The sequence below is a fragment of the Trachypithecus francoisi genome, unplaced genomic scaffold (genome assembly GCF_009764315.1).
Source record: "Trachypithecus francoisi isolate TF-2019V2 unplaced genomic scaffold, Tfra_2.0 Lachesis_group21, whole genome shotgun sequence".
In the NCBI taxonomy this organism is placed as follows: Eukaryota; Metazoa; Chordata; class Mammalia; order Primates; family Cercopithecidae; genus Trachypithecus; species Trachypithecus francoisi.
In genome coordinates, this window is record NW_022681467.1 from 17040284 (window position 1) to 17054939 (window position 14656).

Consider the following 14656-nt stretch of genomic DNA (forward strand, 5'->3'; position numbering starts at 1 on the left):
CTTTTTCATTGGAGGGTACAGTACAGGGGTTACTGTCATTGTCTACAGATTGCAACATACAGGCTAACACATCTATGTGCAAGACAATCAGTGAAACTTCCTGATTCAGATACAAACCAGCAAAACTTCATAATTCAGAAACAAATCAGCATCCTTTTCAATGTCAGTAGGTTACACATTAATCAGTGTGTCAACAAGTAAAGGAACTCGGATACAATTCTTTACTCAGGGACAGGATGTTGCCAATGAGTCACAAGACCTCCCCAAGGCAGACTAATTTGGAAGTCTGCAAATGTGACCTGCAGGTTGTCTTGGTCGACCCGTGCTGTCCAGACTTTAATGTATATATTAATTACCTGGAGATTTTGTTAAAATGCAGATTGTAATTCAGTAGATCTGGATGGGGCTGCAATTCTGCATTCCTAACAAACTTCCAGGTGATGCTGATGCTGCCGGCCTCAGGACCAAACTTTGAGTGGCAGGAGAAGTTCTAGCAATATGGTTCCCAAACTTGGCTGCCCATTGGAATCCCCTGAAGAGCTGCAGAAATTACTGAACCCTAGAACCATGATCAGAGATGTAATTGGTCTGGGAAGAGACCTTGGCCTCTGCCCTGATGATTCCAATGTGCATGACCAGGAGCCACTGCAATTGAAGCTGCCATATGAAGCAGAATCTCTTACTGCCTTAGCCTGTCCTAGGGGTTGTTAGAAATCCTCAAGGTGCATTCTTAAACCTTCCATTGGGTTTCAAAGGAACAAAATCTTTTAAATATGAACACATTTCTTACCATGGAAAGAGAGAGAGATGTCCTTGGGATAAACGTCTCATTTTGCAAAAAGAAAAGACATGATTTGATTCTGTATATAGCTTATCTAAATGAAAGAAATGTTGTAGAGTTAGCGTTTCTACTGTGCAAAAGGAAAGCACCTTAAGGAATCGCCACACTGTCTTCCACCATGGTTGAACAGAGTTGAATAATGAGAACAAATGGACACAGGGAGGGGAACATCACACACTGGGTGTGTGTGGGGATGGGGGGCAAGAGGTGGGAGAGCACTGGGACAAATACCTAATACACGTGGGGTTTAAAACCTAGATGTAACAAACCTGCACGTTCTGCAAATGTATCCCAGAACTTAAAGTAAAAGTTAAAAAAAAATTAAAAAATAAAAAGGGAAAGCACCATAGACTTGCAGGTTTCTCTGGGTAAGCCAAGTTAGTACATAGGGAGGCATCAGGCTCCACTGGTGAGATTGGTAAAGAGATTGAGGATGAAGGGAGCCTAATCTACCAACTGTTTTCTTTCTTTTGATACAGGGTCTCACATTGTCGCTCAGGCTGGAGTACAGTGGTATGATTATAGCTGACTGAAAACTCCAACTCCTGGGCTCAAGGGATCCTCCCACCTCAGCCTCTTGAATAGCTGGGACCACAGGCACTTGCCACCATGCCCAGCTATTTTTTTTTTCTTTGTAGAAATGGGATCTAGCTATATTGCCCAGGCTGGTCTGGCAGTCCTGGCCTCAAGCAGTTCTCCTGCCTCAGCTACACAAAATGCTTGGATAGCAGGTGTGAGCCACCTTGCCCAGCTCTGCCAACTCCTAATAGTATGAATAGCATCATTTCTTTGGCATTTGCTAAGAGTTACTGGAATATCTCAGCTACAGACTTGTATCTCTGATTGGGTCTAAGAGATGGGATTTTTTTCCCCTCTGACCCAGCCACCCACCCACAGCCACATCCCACAACACCTGTTCTCTCTCCCTTAGACCTTCAGTCTTTGACCTTGCTGCATGCTCCTTACTTATCAGCACCCTCATTTAATAATCTCCTTTCAACTTAAACTGCATGGTTCATCCACATTCTAGTGCCCATTGCTACCTACCTGCTTGCATGACAACTCCCTGGCAAACACCCATTCTGAATACATCCAGTGTCCCACCTTTGCAGAAGCTGCCCATATTTACTGGAAAGGTCAAGCAATCTTTTGGTTTGGTGCAATTCCAGTGTATTTTGACAAAGGAATCATTTATGTGTAATGAGAGATACAAATCATAAATGTACAGTATGCCAAATTTGTGTGTATGTATGTATTCGTGTAACCACAACCAAGATCAAGATATAGAACATTTTCATCACCCAGAAAGTTCCCTTGGGCCCGATCCCAATGAGCACCTTTCCCCTAGGGGTAACTAGTATTCTGACTTTGATCACCAAAGAGAAATTAGTAATGAATATCAAGGAATGTTTGGTAAAGCTGACTAAGGTACATGTGCTTGTTTGTTACATGGATATTACATGCAGAGTGGTAGGGGTTCTGCTTCTAGTGTACCCATCACCGAAATGTTGAACATTGTACCCAACAGGTAATTTTTCAACCCTCATTCCTTATCCACCATCCCCCATCCCTGCTTTTAGAGTCCTGAGTCTATTCTCTCCATCTTTATGTCCACGATGACCTTAATATTTAATGGGGTTAGAAGTTTCAAATTTCTGAGACATATGGAAGACTTGGATTGCAACTTTTCTCCTCTAGTTTTTGCATACAGCATACTTTTTTCTTGGCATCTAAGAACAGTCAATTTCTGAAATATGAAGTACAGTACATAGTTATAATACCAAATTTATATTTTAAAATGTTATTTGACTGCCTGCCGGTTTTATTTCCAGATTAACAAGTTTCTTAACATTTATTATGCCTCCAAGAGATAATTTCCACATTTGTAAAGATTGCTTGAAATGTCAGGTAAAACAACAACAACAACAAAAATTTAAGTTTAGGACATGCAAAGGTAAATTTTTCTTGGCTAAATTTAAAATAAATATGCCTTATGCTATATTTAAAATAAATATGCCTTGTGCTATATGAGAAAGCAATTAATAGTGGCCCTTAGCATTGCATATTAGCAATATTTAAAGCATAATTTCATCAGTTGGTTGATTTGGGTAGGTAGTTGCAATTGATATGTAGACTACATGTTTTATTAGTTATTAAATTTTTAAATGTCAAAATCTTGAGTAAACACAATGTAACATTTCCTTTGTTATAGAGAAAGAATTTTCAGGTTGCATTAAAGACTAGTTATTTCAAAGACCAGTCAACTTATTTTTCCCCAATTCCCATTAATTCTGAGTTTTAAACACCCTTTTTTAAAAAGCTTTGTTTCTGGAAATATTTTATATTCTGCCCTCCATAGACTATACTTACATTTCTTTCATTGTATCTCAAAGAGTTTGGAGCTTGTCCTTCTGAGCTTTGACTGTCCTTTCTACTCCTGGGAGTTAAAGTTGAGGATGCTGACAGGGTGTTGTGGTTTTCACATTCTATAGAGAGGCAGCATTTGTAACAGGTAGGTGTGAACCTTGCTTTCAGACCTTTCACCTGCCAGCTGAGTGACACTTGGAAAGTTCCTTGGCCTCTCTGAGCCTCACTTTCCTCCTTCTTATAAAGGGGTAATAATGCCATACATTGGAGTCATATTATGATGATTATATATGGGAAAAATACTTCTAATCATCTTGGCACACAACAATTGTTTAATCCATGGTAGTAACTAGAAACTGTTAAACCAATTATGGATTGGTGGCAGTCATTTTATTCATCAGTTCACAAATTATTTAAAGTTCAGATCATATGGAGATATCCCCCCATTTGCGCATGAGGGAAGAAATGGTGGATTCTTGTTTATGCCCACAACACCTACTGTTGCCTAAGATGACCTTACCACCCAGCAGGAACTTGGCCAGTCTGCTTCTCAGATTGCTGTTCCAGAAAAGCTCATTTGTGAACAGTGTTGGGTTGTTTATTTGGGTTGTTTATGCTAGTCAATTGACTTGGCCAACAAACTGCATTTCTTCAGGAGTGGAGAGAACTATATTTCATGTCCTCCTCGGTCACAGAACTGCAGACAGTAAACCAAGTGATGCCTGTGGTGCCATATGACTCTCTCCCTCTAAGAAAGCACATTCAGCTTTTGGGGAAGCTTCTTTCTTTTTTGGCACAGCCCATGAATCAAATACTACAAGAGTTTTCCCTCCAAAGATGAGACCTGTATGTCTAGATCAGGGTTCAGCAAACTTTTTCTGTAAAGGGCCTGATAGTAAGTATTTTACACCTTGTAGGCCATATGGTCTCTCTTGCAACTCAGCCCCACCATTGTGGTGCACAAATCCAGCCATACACTCACCATATATAAATATTGACAAAAACAGGCAAAGGGCCATGAGCCACATAGCTTGGCGACTTCTGCTCTAGATCAATTCTGCTGAATACAAATAAAATGCAAGCCACATATTTAATTTTACATTTCCTAGCAGCACATTAAAAACAATTCTTGGCTCATCCCTGTAATCCCAGCATTTCAGGAGGCTGTTGCATGAGATCACTTGAGGCCAGGAGTTTGAGACCACCCTGGGCAACATAATGAGACCTCCCCTGTACAATTTTGTTTTTAATTAATCAGACATTTTGGTACATCCCTATATTCCTAGCTACCCAGAATAACTTGAGCCCAGGAGTTTGAAGCTATAGTGAGATGTGATTGCACCACTATACTCCAGCTTGGATGACAGAGCAAGACCTTGTCTTCAAAAAAAATTTTTGTAATATATTAAAACATCTTGATTTTTAAAGATAAAATGTTTTTCAGTCTTAGAATAGAAAGAGACAGATGCCTTACCTTTATGAGTAACCTAAATTTGCTGAGACCAGCCTAGTCAACATGGTGAAACCCCATCTCTACTAAAAATACAAAACTAACTGGGCATGGTGATGCATATCTGTAATCCCAGCTACTTGAGAGACTGAGGCAGGAGAATCGCTTGAACCTGGGAGGCGGAGGTCGCAGTGAGCCAAGATCACGCCATTGCACTCCATCCTGGGCAACAAAAGTGAAACTCCATCTCAAAACAAACAAAAAAACAAACAAACAAAAACTCAGAAACTGGCTTTTTGGATTCCATGTGATTAAGATTATTACATAATTTGTTACAAAGGGATTTTCTGATTAGAATCCCTTACCACTGCCTCCACTCTGAAATATGTTGTCTGAATTCCCTTTTTTTCCAGGGATATGTGATTCTCAAATGTTCACCCAATTACCCCACCCACTGTTGTTACCAAATGAAAGGTATATGTAGAGAACTGAAAGAAAATAGATGAAATATCTATTGATAATATCAAATGAAAATATTTATTGAAAATATCTAATGATATTACAAAATCCAAACAAGAGTTACCATTTCTTCCTACAAGGATCTAAGTAGATCAAATCTGTTTGTTGTGATTATGTTCCCTGATGTTTCCAGCTACCTGCCTTAATAAAAACAAGGAAGCCGGTTCTTTACCAACAGGGTAAGAATTTAGATAGACAGTTTAAAAGTACATACATTCTGAGAGAATCTTGGTTTATACTTCAGTTGTGGAAATATTTAGCTTCTTAACCTCCTGAGCTATATTTACCCGAAAGACAAAATGAAACACATGTTTGAGGCACACAGAAGATACTGCTTTTGAAAAAGAGATGTGAGGTCCTATTAGGGCAAAGCTATTAATTACACACTTCATTATTGTCAAGGTTAATACAGTCTGTGAGAGCAGAGGCACTTTTTCATCTCTTTTCGGGGAACAAGGGGAGACAGCTGTTTTCATGGACAGATCCATTATAGCTTATCACCAGCCAACAGCCCGCGGAAGGAGCACTATGAAATATGGCCACTGTCACTGGGAGCCTAAACAGATGCTGAGCTGGTCCAGGGTACAATGAAAGACAATGAGCACCATGGCTTCAAACTCAAATAGATTGGGTTGCATTGATTTTTAATGCCTGGAGGTTCCGTGGCATAAAATCCACGAATCCTCTTGCAGTTATGCACAATTATGCTTTAATAAACATCAGAGACAGATAATAATAACTAGTGGTTCTTCTGTTTGGAAGCCTGGTTAAACTGTGTTGGAAAATTCTGCATGTTTGAATTTTCATTATTACTGCTTTTCCACTTATGATTCTATAAAGTGAAATCTGTATCAACAAAACAAATACTGCCTTGGTTCTGATTTAACTGGTCTTCTTTTCTTTTACTTTTTTAGGTGGGGCAACAATTTGTTTTTAACAAACATTTACATTTTGCAAGCCCCTGATTATTCACACCGAGTTAATAGTTTTCATTGAAACAGAAGAGTGTGTGCTTTATTTAAAGTGTGATACATTTATCCATCAACAAACATTTTGAAATGTTAAACATGAAAATGAAATCCAAGAAAAGACTGTCTTAGGACATGCCTTAGTTTCTTTGCCCTTTTGTTTGTTTGGTTGGTTGGCTTTTAGATTTTGCTTTCATTTTTTACTGTTGGTTGATTAAAATTTCTTCTTTCCAAATGTTTGTAACCACATCATATCTTTTGTAGTGTTCAGATTTTGTTCATCAATAACTCTAAGGCTTATAGCCTTATAGTAAGGGCATGATGCTATAAAAGCAGGTGTACCAAAATGATGAAATACATGAAAGTCATCGTTTTGGTTAAGCTGGAGAAATGTTTCATCTTCATAGGGAATGAGAAAATGAACATGCAATTCCCAATGTATATATAGTGTAAATATACTTAGTGCTATGTATGTATATATAGAACACAATACATATAGTACATTTAACACTATATTATATATAGTTAATAAAATGCATATTTAATACAATTATATATTTGTATGTATATACATATAATGCTGACTCTTCTTGTACAGAAAAGCATACCTCAGTCTAACTTTTTTATTATAAAGGTAACCCTGATTGTAGAAGATCTAGAAAATGCATAAACCCCATTGTATACACAGTGTAACCCTCAGACCAGCATCATCCTCATCACCTGAGAGCTTTTTGGAACTCTAGCATCCCAGGCCACACCCAGACCTACTGAATCAGAGTCTCCCTTTAACAAGATGCTTGGGTGATTTGTGTGCACTTTAAAGTTTGAGAAGCACTGGACTAAAACATAAATCACCCTTAGCCTTCCCACCCTGAGATGACAGCGGCTATCAACGTTTTACTATATTTCTATCAACTTTTCTTTTCTATACCTATCTTTCCATTTAAATCTTGAAAGTCTAACTTGGTTAACTTTTCTGACTCATACATTACATTTTTAAGGAAAATAACTATAGAATGTTGATTATTAATTTGAAAGTTTTCCACTTTTTAGTTCTTGGAAGGAGTATTTATGTAACAATTGTAATTAATTTGAGATACATCTGTTTAAATTCAAGAAATACATATTTTGTATCTAAAGTTACCAATAGTACTTTAAAGTCTCCCACATCAATTATCCCTTTTTTCCCACCATATAAAACTAGATTTATTTATTCTAGCTGTTGTTTGTAGCTTCCTTTCTTCTTCATTTATTATCAACCTAAATTTAAAAGTAAAATTTACCACCGCCACTCCCCACCCTGCCCCAGTCAATAGTTAAGTGACTAGCACTTAAAGTACTTTGTGTATGTCAGGAATCATGCCAAGGTTTTTACACATATTACTGTATTAAATAATCACATTAACCCTGTGAGGTAAGGATCTAGTCTCAATGCTTTATGGATTAAGAGACAGTGGCTTTAAAAGATTAGATAACACTTAATATTACCTATCTCATAAGTGCTATAAGCCTAAGATACAATATAATGATAATAAATACTACATTTTTAAGCAATGTTTCTTATAAATTGGTAGTCTTTATCATTTCTTCTAAATAGCATTTAGCTCATAGCAGTATTAATATTTTCTCTGGATATGTGGTGACAAGTGCACAGAAACGGCAGGTCCCCAGTTCTGAGGCCACACATTAATTTGTATGATGAAATGGTGACCCTCTATTCTCCTATAGAAATGTTAATGAACACACTTGGGAGACAAAAATCCCTATGAAATTGTTATTTATTCCTTTTGTTTATTAATTTCCTAAATATAAGATATTTATAGCGCAATTAATGACAGAAAAAGCTCTATTTAATAGGCCTTCATTATGTTGTTCCTAGTGGTTTAAAAATATTTATAGACAGTATAGGCCTAGACCCATAGATACTATAGTTCTCTTTTTTATCCATCTATAGATATTTTAGGATAAATAGATGCCTCTTTTTGACATGTAAATTTTATTATTTCAGTATTTCTCAAAACTGAAGTGTTAGTTTAAAGTCTACCCAATCAACTCATGAATGAAATTGGAAGGGTTTTAGTGTAAAAATAGGGAGATGTAAGGGACCCAGAACTTCCAAAGGAGGTATTCAATAATGCTCTTATCTCAAAAGAATCACACAGGGAAGGTTTTTTTTCCTTCTAAATTATCTGTGTCCTTGTAGTGAATTTCCAACACTCACAGTCTACCCCCCATCACAGCCAGTCGTTAATTTGTAAAGATGAACTAATAGGTTTTTTGGACATAAATTCCAAACAAATAATTGGGATACTAATTCGATATGAGCAGAGAGCCTTTCTTCTGTATTCACAATTGTCATCCCAACCCCAAAGATGGTAGCATCTTAGGGCATACAGATCACCTCTGAGCCTCAGTTGTCCAGTAAATGATGAGCTGGTGATTATCTCTTTTTTCCCTCCCTCTAGTTACATCTATTGCTTCCTCCTAGATGCGCTTCATAGTTCTCTTCTTCCAGAAACTTCCCCTAGACTTTTAGCTTTTCTCTGATCGTTTTTAAAATAATCTTCATGCTTTCCTAGCCTTCATTGATGAATGTGTCGAAATGTTCTTAATTCATATCATATTTACACATTTCTGTCATTGAGGGCATTAGGATGTTTTAAAACTGTTCTGTAGCCCCTCCTTCCATCTGCATCTACAATTCCAGGGGGAAGGGGATCACTAAATACCATCAAGTGATAATATCTCTATTACCAATAAGAGAACAGGTAATGAAATAGAGAATTAAATTAAATCACATAGCAAGTGTATACTGAAATTGAAATTGGAATCTAGAATTATCCATATTCCGTACATTCAACAACTAATTTCTGAGAGTGGAGTGTGTGATAGAAATATGCACCGCAATGACCAATGGCCAATTTGCTGGGTCATGGTGTCACACACCAACATTGCATTGCTTACTGATACTATTTTGTTTAGCTCAAAAGAGTCTAAAGCATACCACAGAAAGAGACCTAGCCTGGGAGAAAGGAGACTTGGGTTCAAATCCCAGGTTTGTTAAATATTGTTGGCAAAGTCAACCCCAGGTTTCAGGTTTTACTCAGTGAAAAGAAGAGGTGACCTAGACTCTTTCCAAAGTTAAGATGCTGGAAATGATTCCATTGGACCAGATTGAGTGTTTTGTGTATTCAGAGATGGGAAGGCGTGGGGGGCAGACAAGAAAAAATAATTGAAATATCGTTTAAGATGGATAAAATTTAAAGAAATAATATTTTTCTAGGATATAGAGCTAAACGTAACACTGAATACGAAAAAATCTAATATAGTTAAGTATTGTTTATCAAGTTCAGAGAAAGTCTAGATACGATTTTTGCTAAAGAACTACCTGAGTAGGTCCAGTGATTCAGAAGGCCCTTTAAGACCTTGGTGTCCCTCACACTCATTACCCATGTGGCACGTCTGTCAACACAAATGCCTGGGATTAAATATACCAGGAAGCTACTTTTGGAGAAGCCATGAATACCTGATAACATTTTGTTTGAGTAACCTGCCTTTTGTTCATAAAGAGAGAGAGTAGAAAATGTGTAAGAGTATAATTTCTGTCCAAAAGGAAAAACTTTTAGTTGATACACTGTGATATAAACAACCTGTTTCTGTTTTCTTTAAAAACAGTGCAAGACATTATTGAATAGGAAAGGAGATCAGGAGTTTAAATCCATAGAAGGTAGCAGAGCAGATGTCTAAGAGGGCTTGAAAGCCACCCTGAGAAAATAGAGAAGTGGTAAACAAGGCCAAGTGCAGCGGCTCATGCCTGTAATCCCAGCACTTTGGGAGGCCAAGGTGGGTGGATCACGAGGTCAGGAGTTTGAGACCAGTCTGACCAACATGGTGAAACCCTGTCTACTAAAAATACAAAAATTAGCCAGGCGTGGTGGTGGGCACCTATAATCCCAGCTATTGGGGAGGCTGAGGCAGGAGAATCGCTTGAACCCGGGAGGTGGAGGTTGTAGTGAGCCAAGATCATGCCACTGCACACCAGCTTGGGTGACAGAGCAAGAGACTTTCTCAAAAAAAAAAAAAAAAAAAAAAAAAGTGGTAAACAGGGAAGATACAACTGAAATGAAATAGGAAGCTGTTGAAGTAGACTTGATATTTTTAAGGCTGAGTTATAGCCGTTTCATCCTTTCCTCTGCCAAGACTGCTCATCTTTTCCTCTTCACAGTTATTGTTTCTCCCAAGTTAATCTGTGGGGTGAGCATGGAGGTTGTTCCTCTGAGGAAAGGTCCCAGGTTATATACATGTTTCTTTCTTTCTCTAAGGGAGGCTCCAACAGAGCATCCCCTACTTTGGCAATCAACCCGTCAGTGTATGCACCACCCTCAACATTGACTACATTCCATATAATGAATTCCACACTATGGAATAAAAAAGGAATAGGCAAAAAAAGAGAGAGACTAGGCTACTAGTTTGTGAACATTGACTATATTATGCTCAGTGAAAGAAGTCAAACTGAAAGGCTCCAGACTGTATGATTCCATCCATATGATATTCTGGAATAGACAAAACAATAAGGATAGAAACCAGATCAGTGATATCAAGGGTTTGGGGAGAGGGTAATGTTTGACAGAGAAAACTCAGGAGATATTTTTGCAGCTGGTAGCACTAATTTGTATGGCATTCTAACACTGAATGCATGATGCTTTGCACTTGTCTATACCCATAGAGCTTTGCAGCACAGAGAGTTAACTAATGTATGCAGTTTCAAAAAACAACAACAAAAAATAAACCAGAAGATCAGAGGATCCTGGGATAGAATGCAGAGCATGACCAAAGAATCCAACAGCTACACATATATTACATAACTTCATTGAAGGGGGTGCAGGAAAGAAGACACTAACTCAAGGAACTTTGGAAACAGTGCTTTGAATGGAAACTCTAAGTGTATAGTAATTTTAAAGAACTAGATGTAAACACTGTACTGGAGTTGACAAAGTTGTTTCTCATGGTAGAGTGGGTTAATCTGAAACTGCTGAACAGTTAGCACTGAATAAGCAAATGAATGGCAGATTGTCGGGCCCATGTTTTTTACTGTTACAGAGCGAAGTTACAGGTAAGTAATGAAATGGCAAGAATGAACTATGTGGTACTTGATCAGATTCAGAGACATTAATATGGATTTATGCTTAGGTTAATATAGATGCAGATGGACAGATATAATTATAGGTGTGTGAGTGTATTCATGAGTTAGTCTACAAACATATTATTTCGGAGCCCTGTTTGCTGAGGCCTGGCAGTGACACCCAGTAGCAATGAGTATTCCCGGAACCAAATCTTAATTCTAATACTATTGGGGTTCCTTGGAGAAATGCCTGATTTGAGGGGAAGGGCAGGGAAAATAAAAGATAAACCTGGAGCTTCTTGTAGTGACAGAAAGTCAGGAAGTGCTCGAAAAATAAAAGGAAGAGGTATTGTCAAAGGGACACAGCAGGCAGCCTGAGAGAACTCTCAGTGACAGAGGCTGGAACCACTTGAGCAGCAAGGCAAATAACATAGTGTTGGCTTATACCCCAAAGTATAAAACAAATAACCATGAGTCCATCCATCCTTATAGATAAATAGATAATTGAATAAGTAGGTAAATGGGAGCAAATAAGCAAGTCAGTGCAGAAGAATTCCAACTACTTTATATAGATACCCTGCAACATACACACACACCCCAGAAGACAGAGCTTAAATCCCTGCCCCTTGAGTAGAGGCTACACTTATTGACTTGTTCCCAAATAATACAATATATGGAAAGCTAGGGGAGGGGAGTGTGACTGTGTGTATAAGAAACCTGGCAAATACAACCTCACCCAGGTAGTCAGGGCTAACATCATCATTACTAAGTCATGTCGATGATATGTACCCTGAACATCATGTGATGAAATGTGACTTTACTCTCTGGTCGTCCTCTTCAAACCAAATAACCTCTGTTTAAACATGGAGAAAACACCAGAAAACCCCAACTGAGGAACATTCTCCAAAATACCTGATCAGTACTCCTCAAAACTGTCAAGGTCATCAAAAAATAAGGAAAATCTGAGACACTGTCAGAGATCAGAGGAAACTCAGAAGACATAACAAATAAATGTAATGAGCTACCCTGGATGGAACTCTGGAACGCTAGGAGAAAATTAATGAAATCTATAGGAACATGGAGTTTCCTTAATAGCAATGCAAGATATTAACAGAAGGGGAAACTGGATGAGAAGTCTGTGAGAACTCTGTATTCTCTTTGCAACTTCTCTGTTAATCTAAAACTATTCTAGAACAAAAAATGTATTTGAAAGAAAAGGGTATAGAACAAAAGCATTAGTCCAGGACTCTTTGAGAGAAAAAAAAAATAAAGCCTCTGTTTCACCATGGATAGATTTATAAAACATCAGCTCCAGGACAACTTTGACTTCCTCCTCCGGTTTGAAGTCTTCTATTGTACCATCCAAGATGGTTTTGAACTCCTTGCTAGTTGCTCAAAGGTATTTTTCTCCTAAAATCCTGGAAGTCTGAAGTCACAACACTTTGTTCTTTGTTCTTTTATCCACCCCCATCATATTTTCCTTCGAATCCTGTCATTGTCAAGGAACGGCTGACGGTTTTGTAAGTGGTTTGCGATGTCTTTCGGTTCCTGGTATTCTTGTGTTATTTAGGTTCATTAAAGGGAACAATTTGTCACTAAGATCCAGGTGCAACCATCGTTACTAAGCCACCCAAAATTCAGCGATGATGTGACACAGAAGTGTGGCCATAGCAAACAAGCTGTATAGTATAAGTATACACACTTAATAAGAATATCACATTTCATCATAAATCACACAAATAATCTTCAGGCTGTTTCCTAATTACAGTTTCAGGAAGTGTCTTCCTCATCTATAAAATTCATAACCTCAGTTATTATGTGTCTTCTATATAAGGGTAAAAAATGTACACCCATTTCTAGTTATGTTAATACTTGGGAGACAATGCCTTCTGATTTTGAAAATCATCTGAATAATGAATGTAAAACAGTAATAAATATTATTTTTTATTACCAAACAGTTATAGAGTGTTAAATTATAATTATCAGCTCATCGATAGATGGTTAGGGCTTATTATTTAGGTAGAAGAAGTAGGGGGAAGGGATTTGCCTGTAAACTGGTAAATGAAATAGTGACAGCCTATATAGTCTCCTACGTGGCTTTTTGGTGGTTAATTGATGTCTCTATTGAGATAGGTAGGAAAAAAAATTGCAATTTGAGATTATTGTCTACTATTTGATGTATTTCACCACTGCAGCCAATCGACAATTTTTTCTTTGTCATTTTGTATTAAGTGTTCCTGGGGTCTTTTTCCTTCTGTAGTTTAATTTGGATGGAGTAGGGGTGGGATGCTGCCGTCAATTTAAAGTCATGAAATATTTTCCTCAAACAGTATTCCTTTTATTATCCCCAGACAATCGTTAGAGGAAACAAACCCTGCAAGGAAACCTCCATCAACGGCCTGCTAGAGGATTTTGACAACATCTCGGTGACCCGTTCCAACTCCCTAAGGAAAGAAAGCCCACCCACCCCAGATCAGGGAGCCTCCAGCCATGGTCCAGGCCACGCGGAAGAAAATGGCTTCATCACCTTCTCCCAGTATTCCAGCGAATCCGATACTACTGCTGACTACACGACCGAAAAGTACAGGGAGAAGAGTCTCTACGGAGACGATCTGGATCCGTATTATAGAGGCAGCCATGCAGCCAAACAAAATGGGCACGTAATGAAAATGAAGCACGGGGAGGCCTACTATTCTGAGATGAAGCCTTTGAAATCCGATTTTGCCAGATTTTCTGCTGATTATCACTCACATTTGGACTCACTGAGCAAACCAAGTGAATATAGTGACCTCAAGTGGGAGTATCAGAGAGCCTCCAGTAGCCCCCCTCTGGATTATTCATTCCAATTCACACCTTCTAGAACTGCAGGGACCAGTGGGTGCTCCAAGGAGAGCTTGGCGTACAGTGAAAGTGAATGGGGACCCAGCCTGGATGACTATGACAGGAGGCCGAAGTCTTCGTACCTGAATCAGACCAGCCCCCAGCCCGCCATGCGGCAGAGATCCAGGTCAGGCTCGGGGCTCCAGGAACCGATGATGCCATTTGGAGCAAGTGCATTTAAAACCCATCCCCAAGGACACTCCTACAACTCCTACACCTACCCTCGCTTGTCCGAGCCCACAATGTGCATTCCAAAGGTAACGTTTGCTACCTCCTTTCCCTGAAGTGTACAAAAACCTCCACAAGGGTGGTGCTGACACGACCTTTTTATATGATCAAGATTGCCAAGTACTTGTTTGCCTTTTAAGGGAAAATTAATATGAAAACCCACCCTGTCTCCACTTGTGAGGCCCCAGGGCAGAAGGTTTAGGATAAGGCATATATATTCATTAAAATCAAAACCTATCTTTTGGACCCTCCTACCTGGTTTCTCATTAAAAGGCAAATAA

At 38.5% G+C, this 14656-nt stretch overlaps 1 protein-coding gene across 1 annotated transcript in view; it reads left to right on the forward strand.

Annotated features, from left to right (window-relative positions):
* PAK5 (p21 (RAC1) activated kinase 5) overlaps nt 1–14656 on the forward strand; it is a 319035-nt gene that overhangs the window by 260253 nt on the left and 44126 nt on the right. Inside the window, 1 exon segment of the mRNA XM_033185622.1 lies at nt 13619–14404. Coding sequence (XP_033041513.1) covers nt 13619–14404 — 786 coding nt within the window.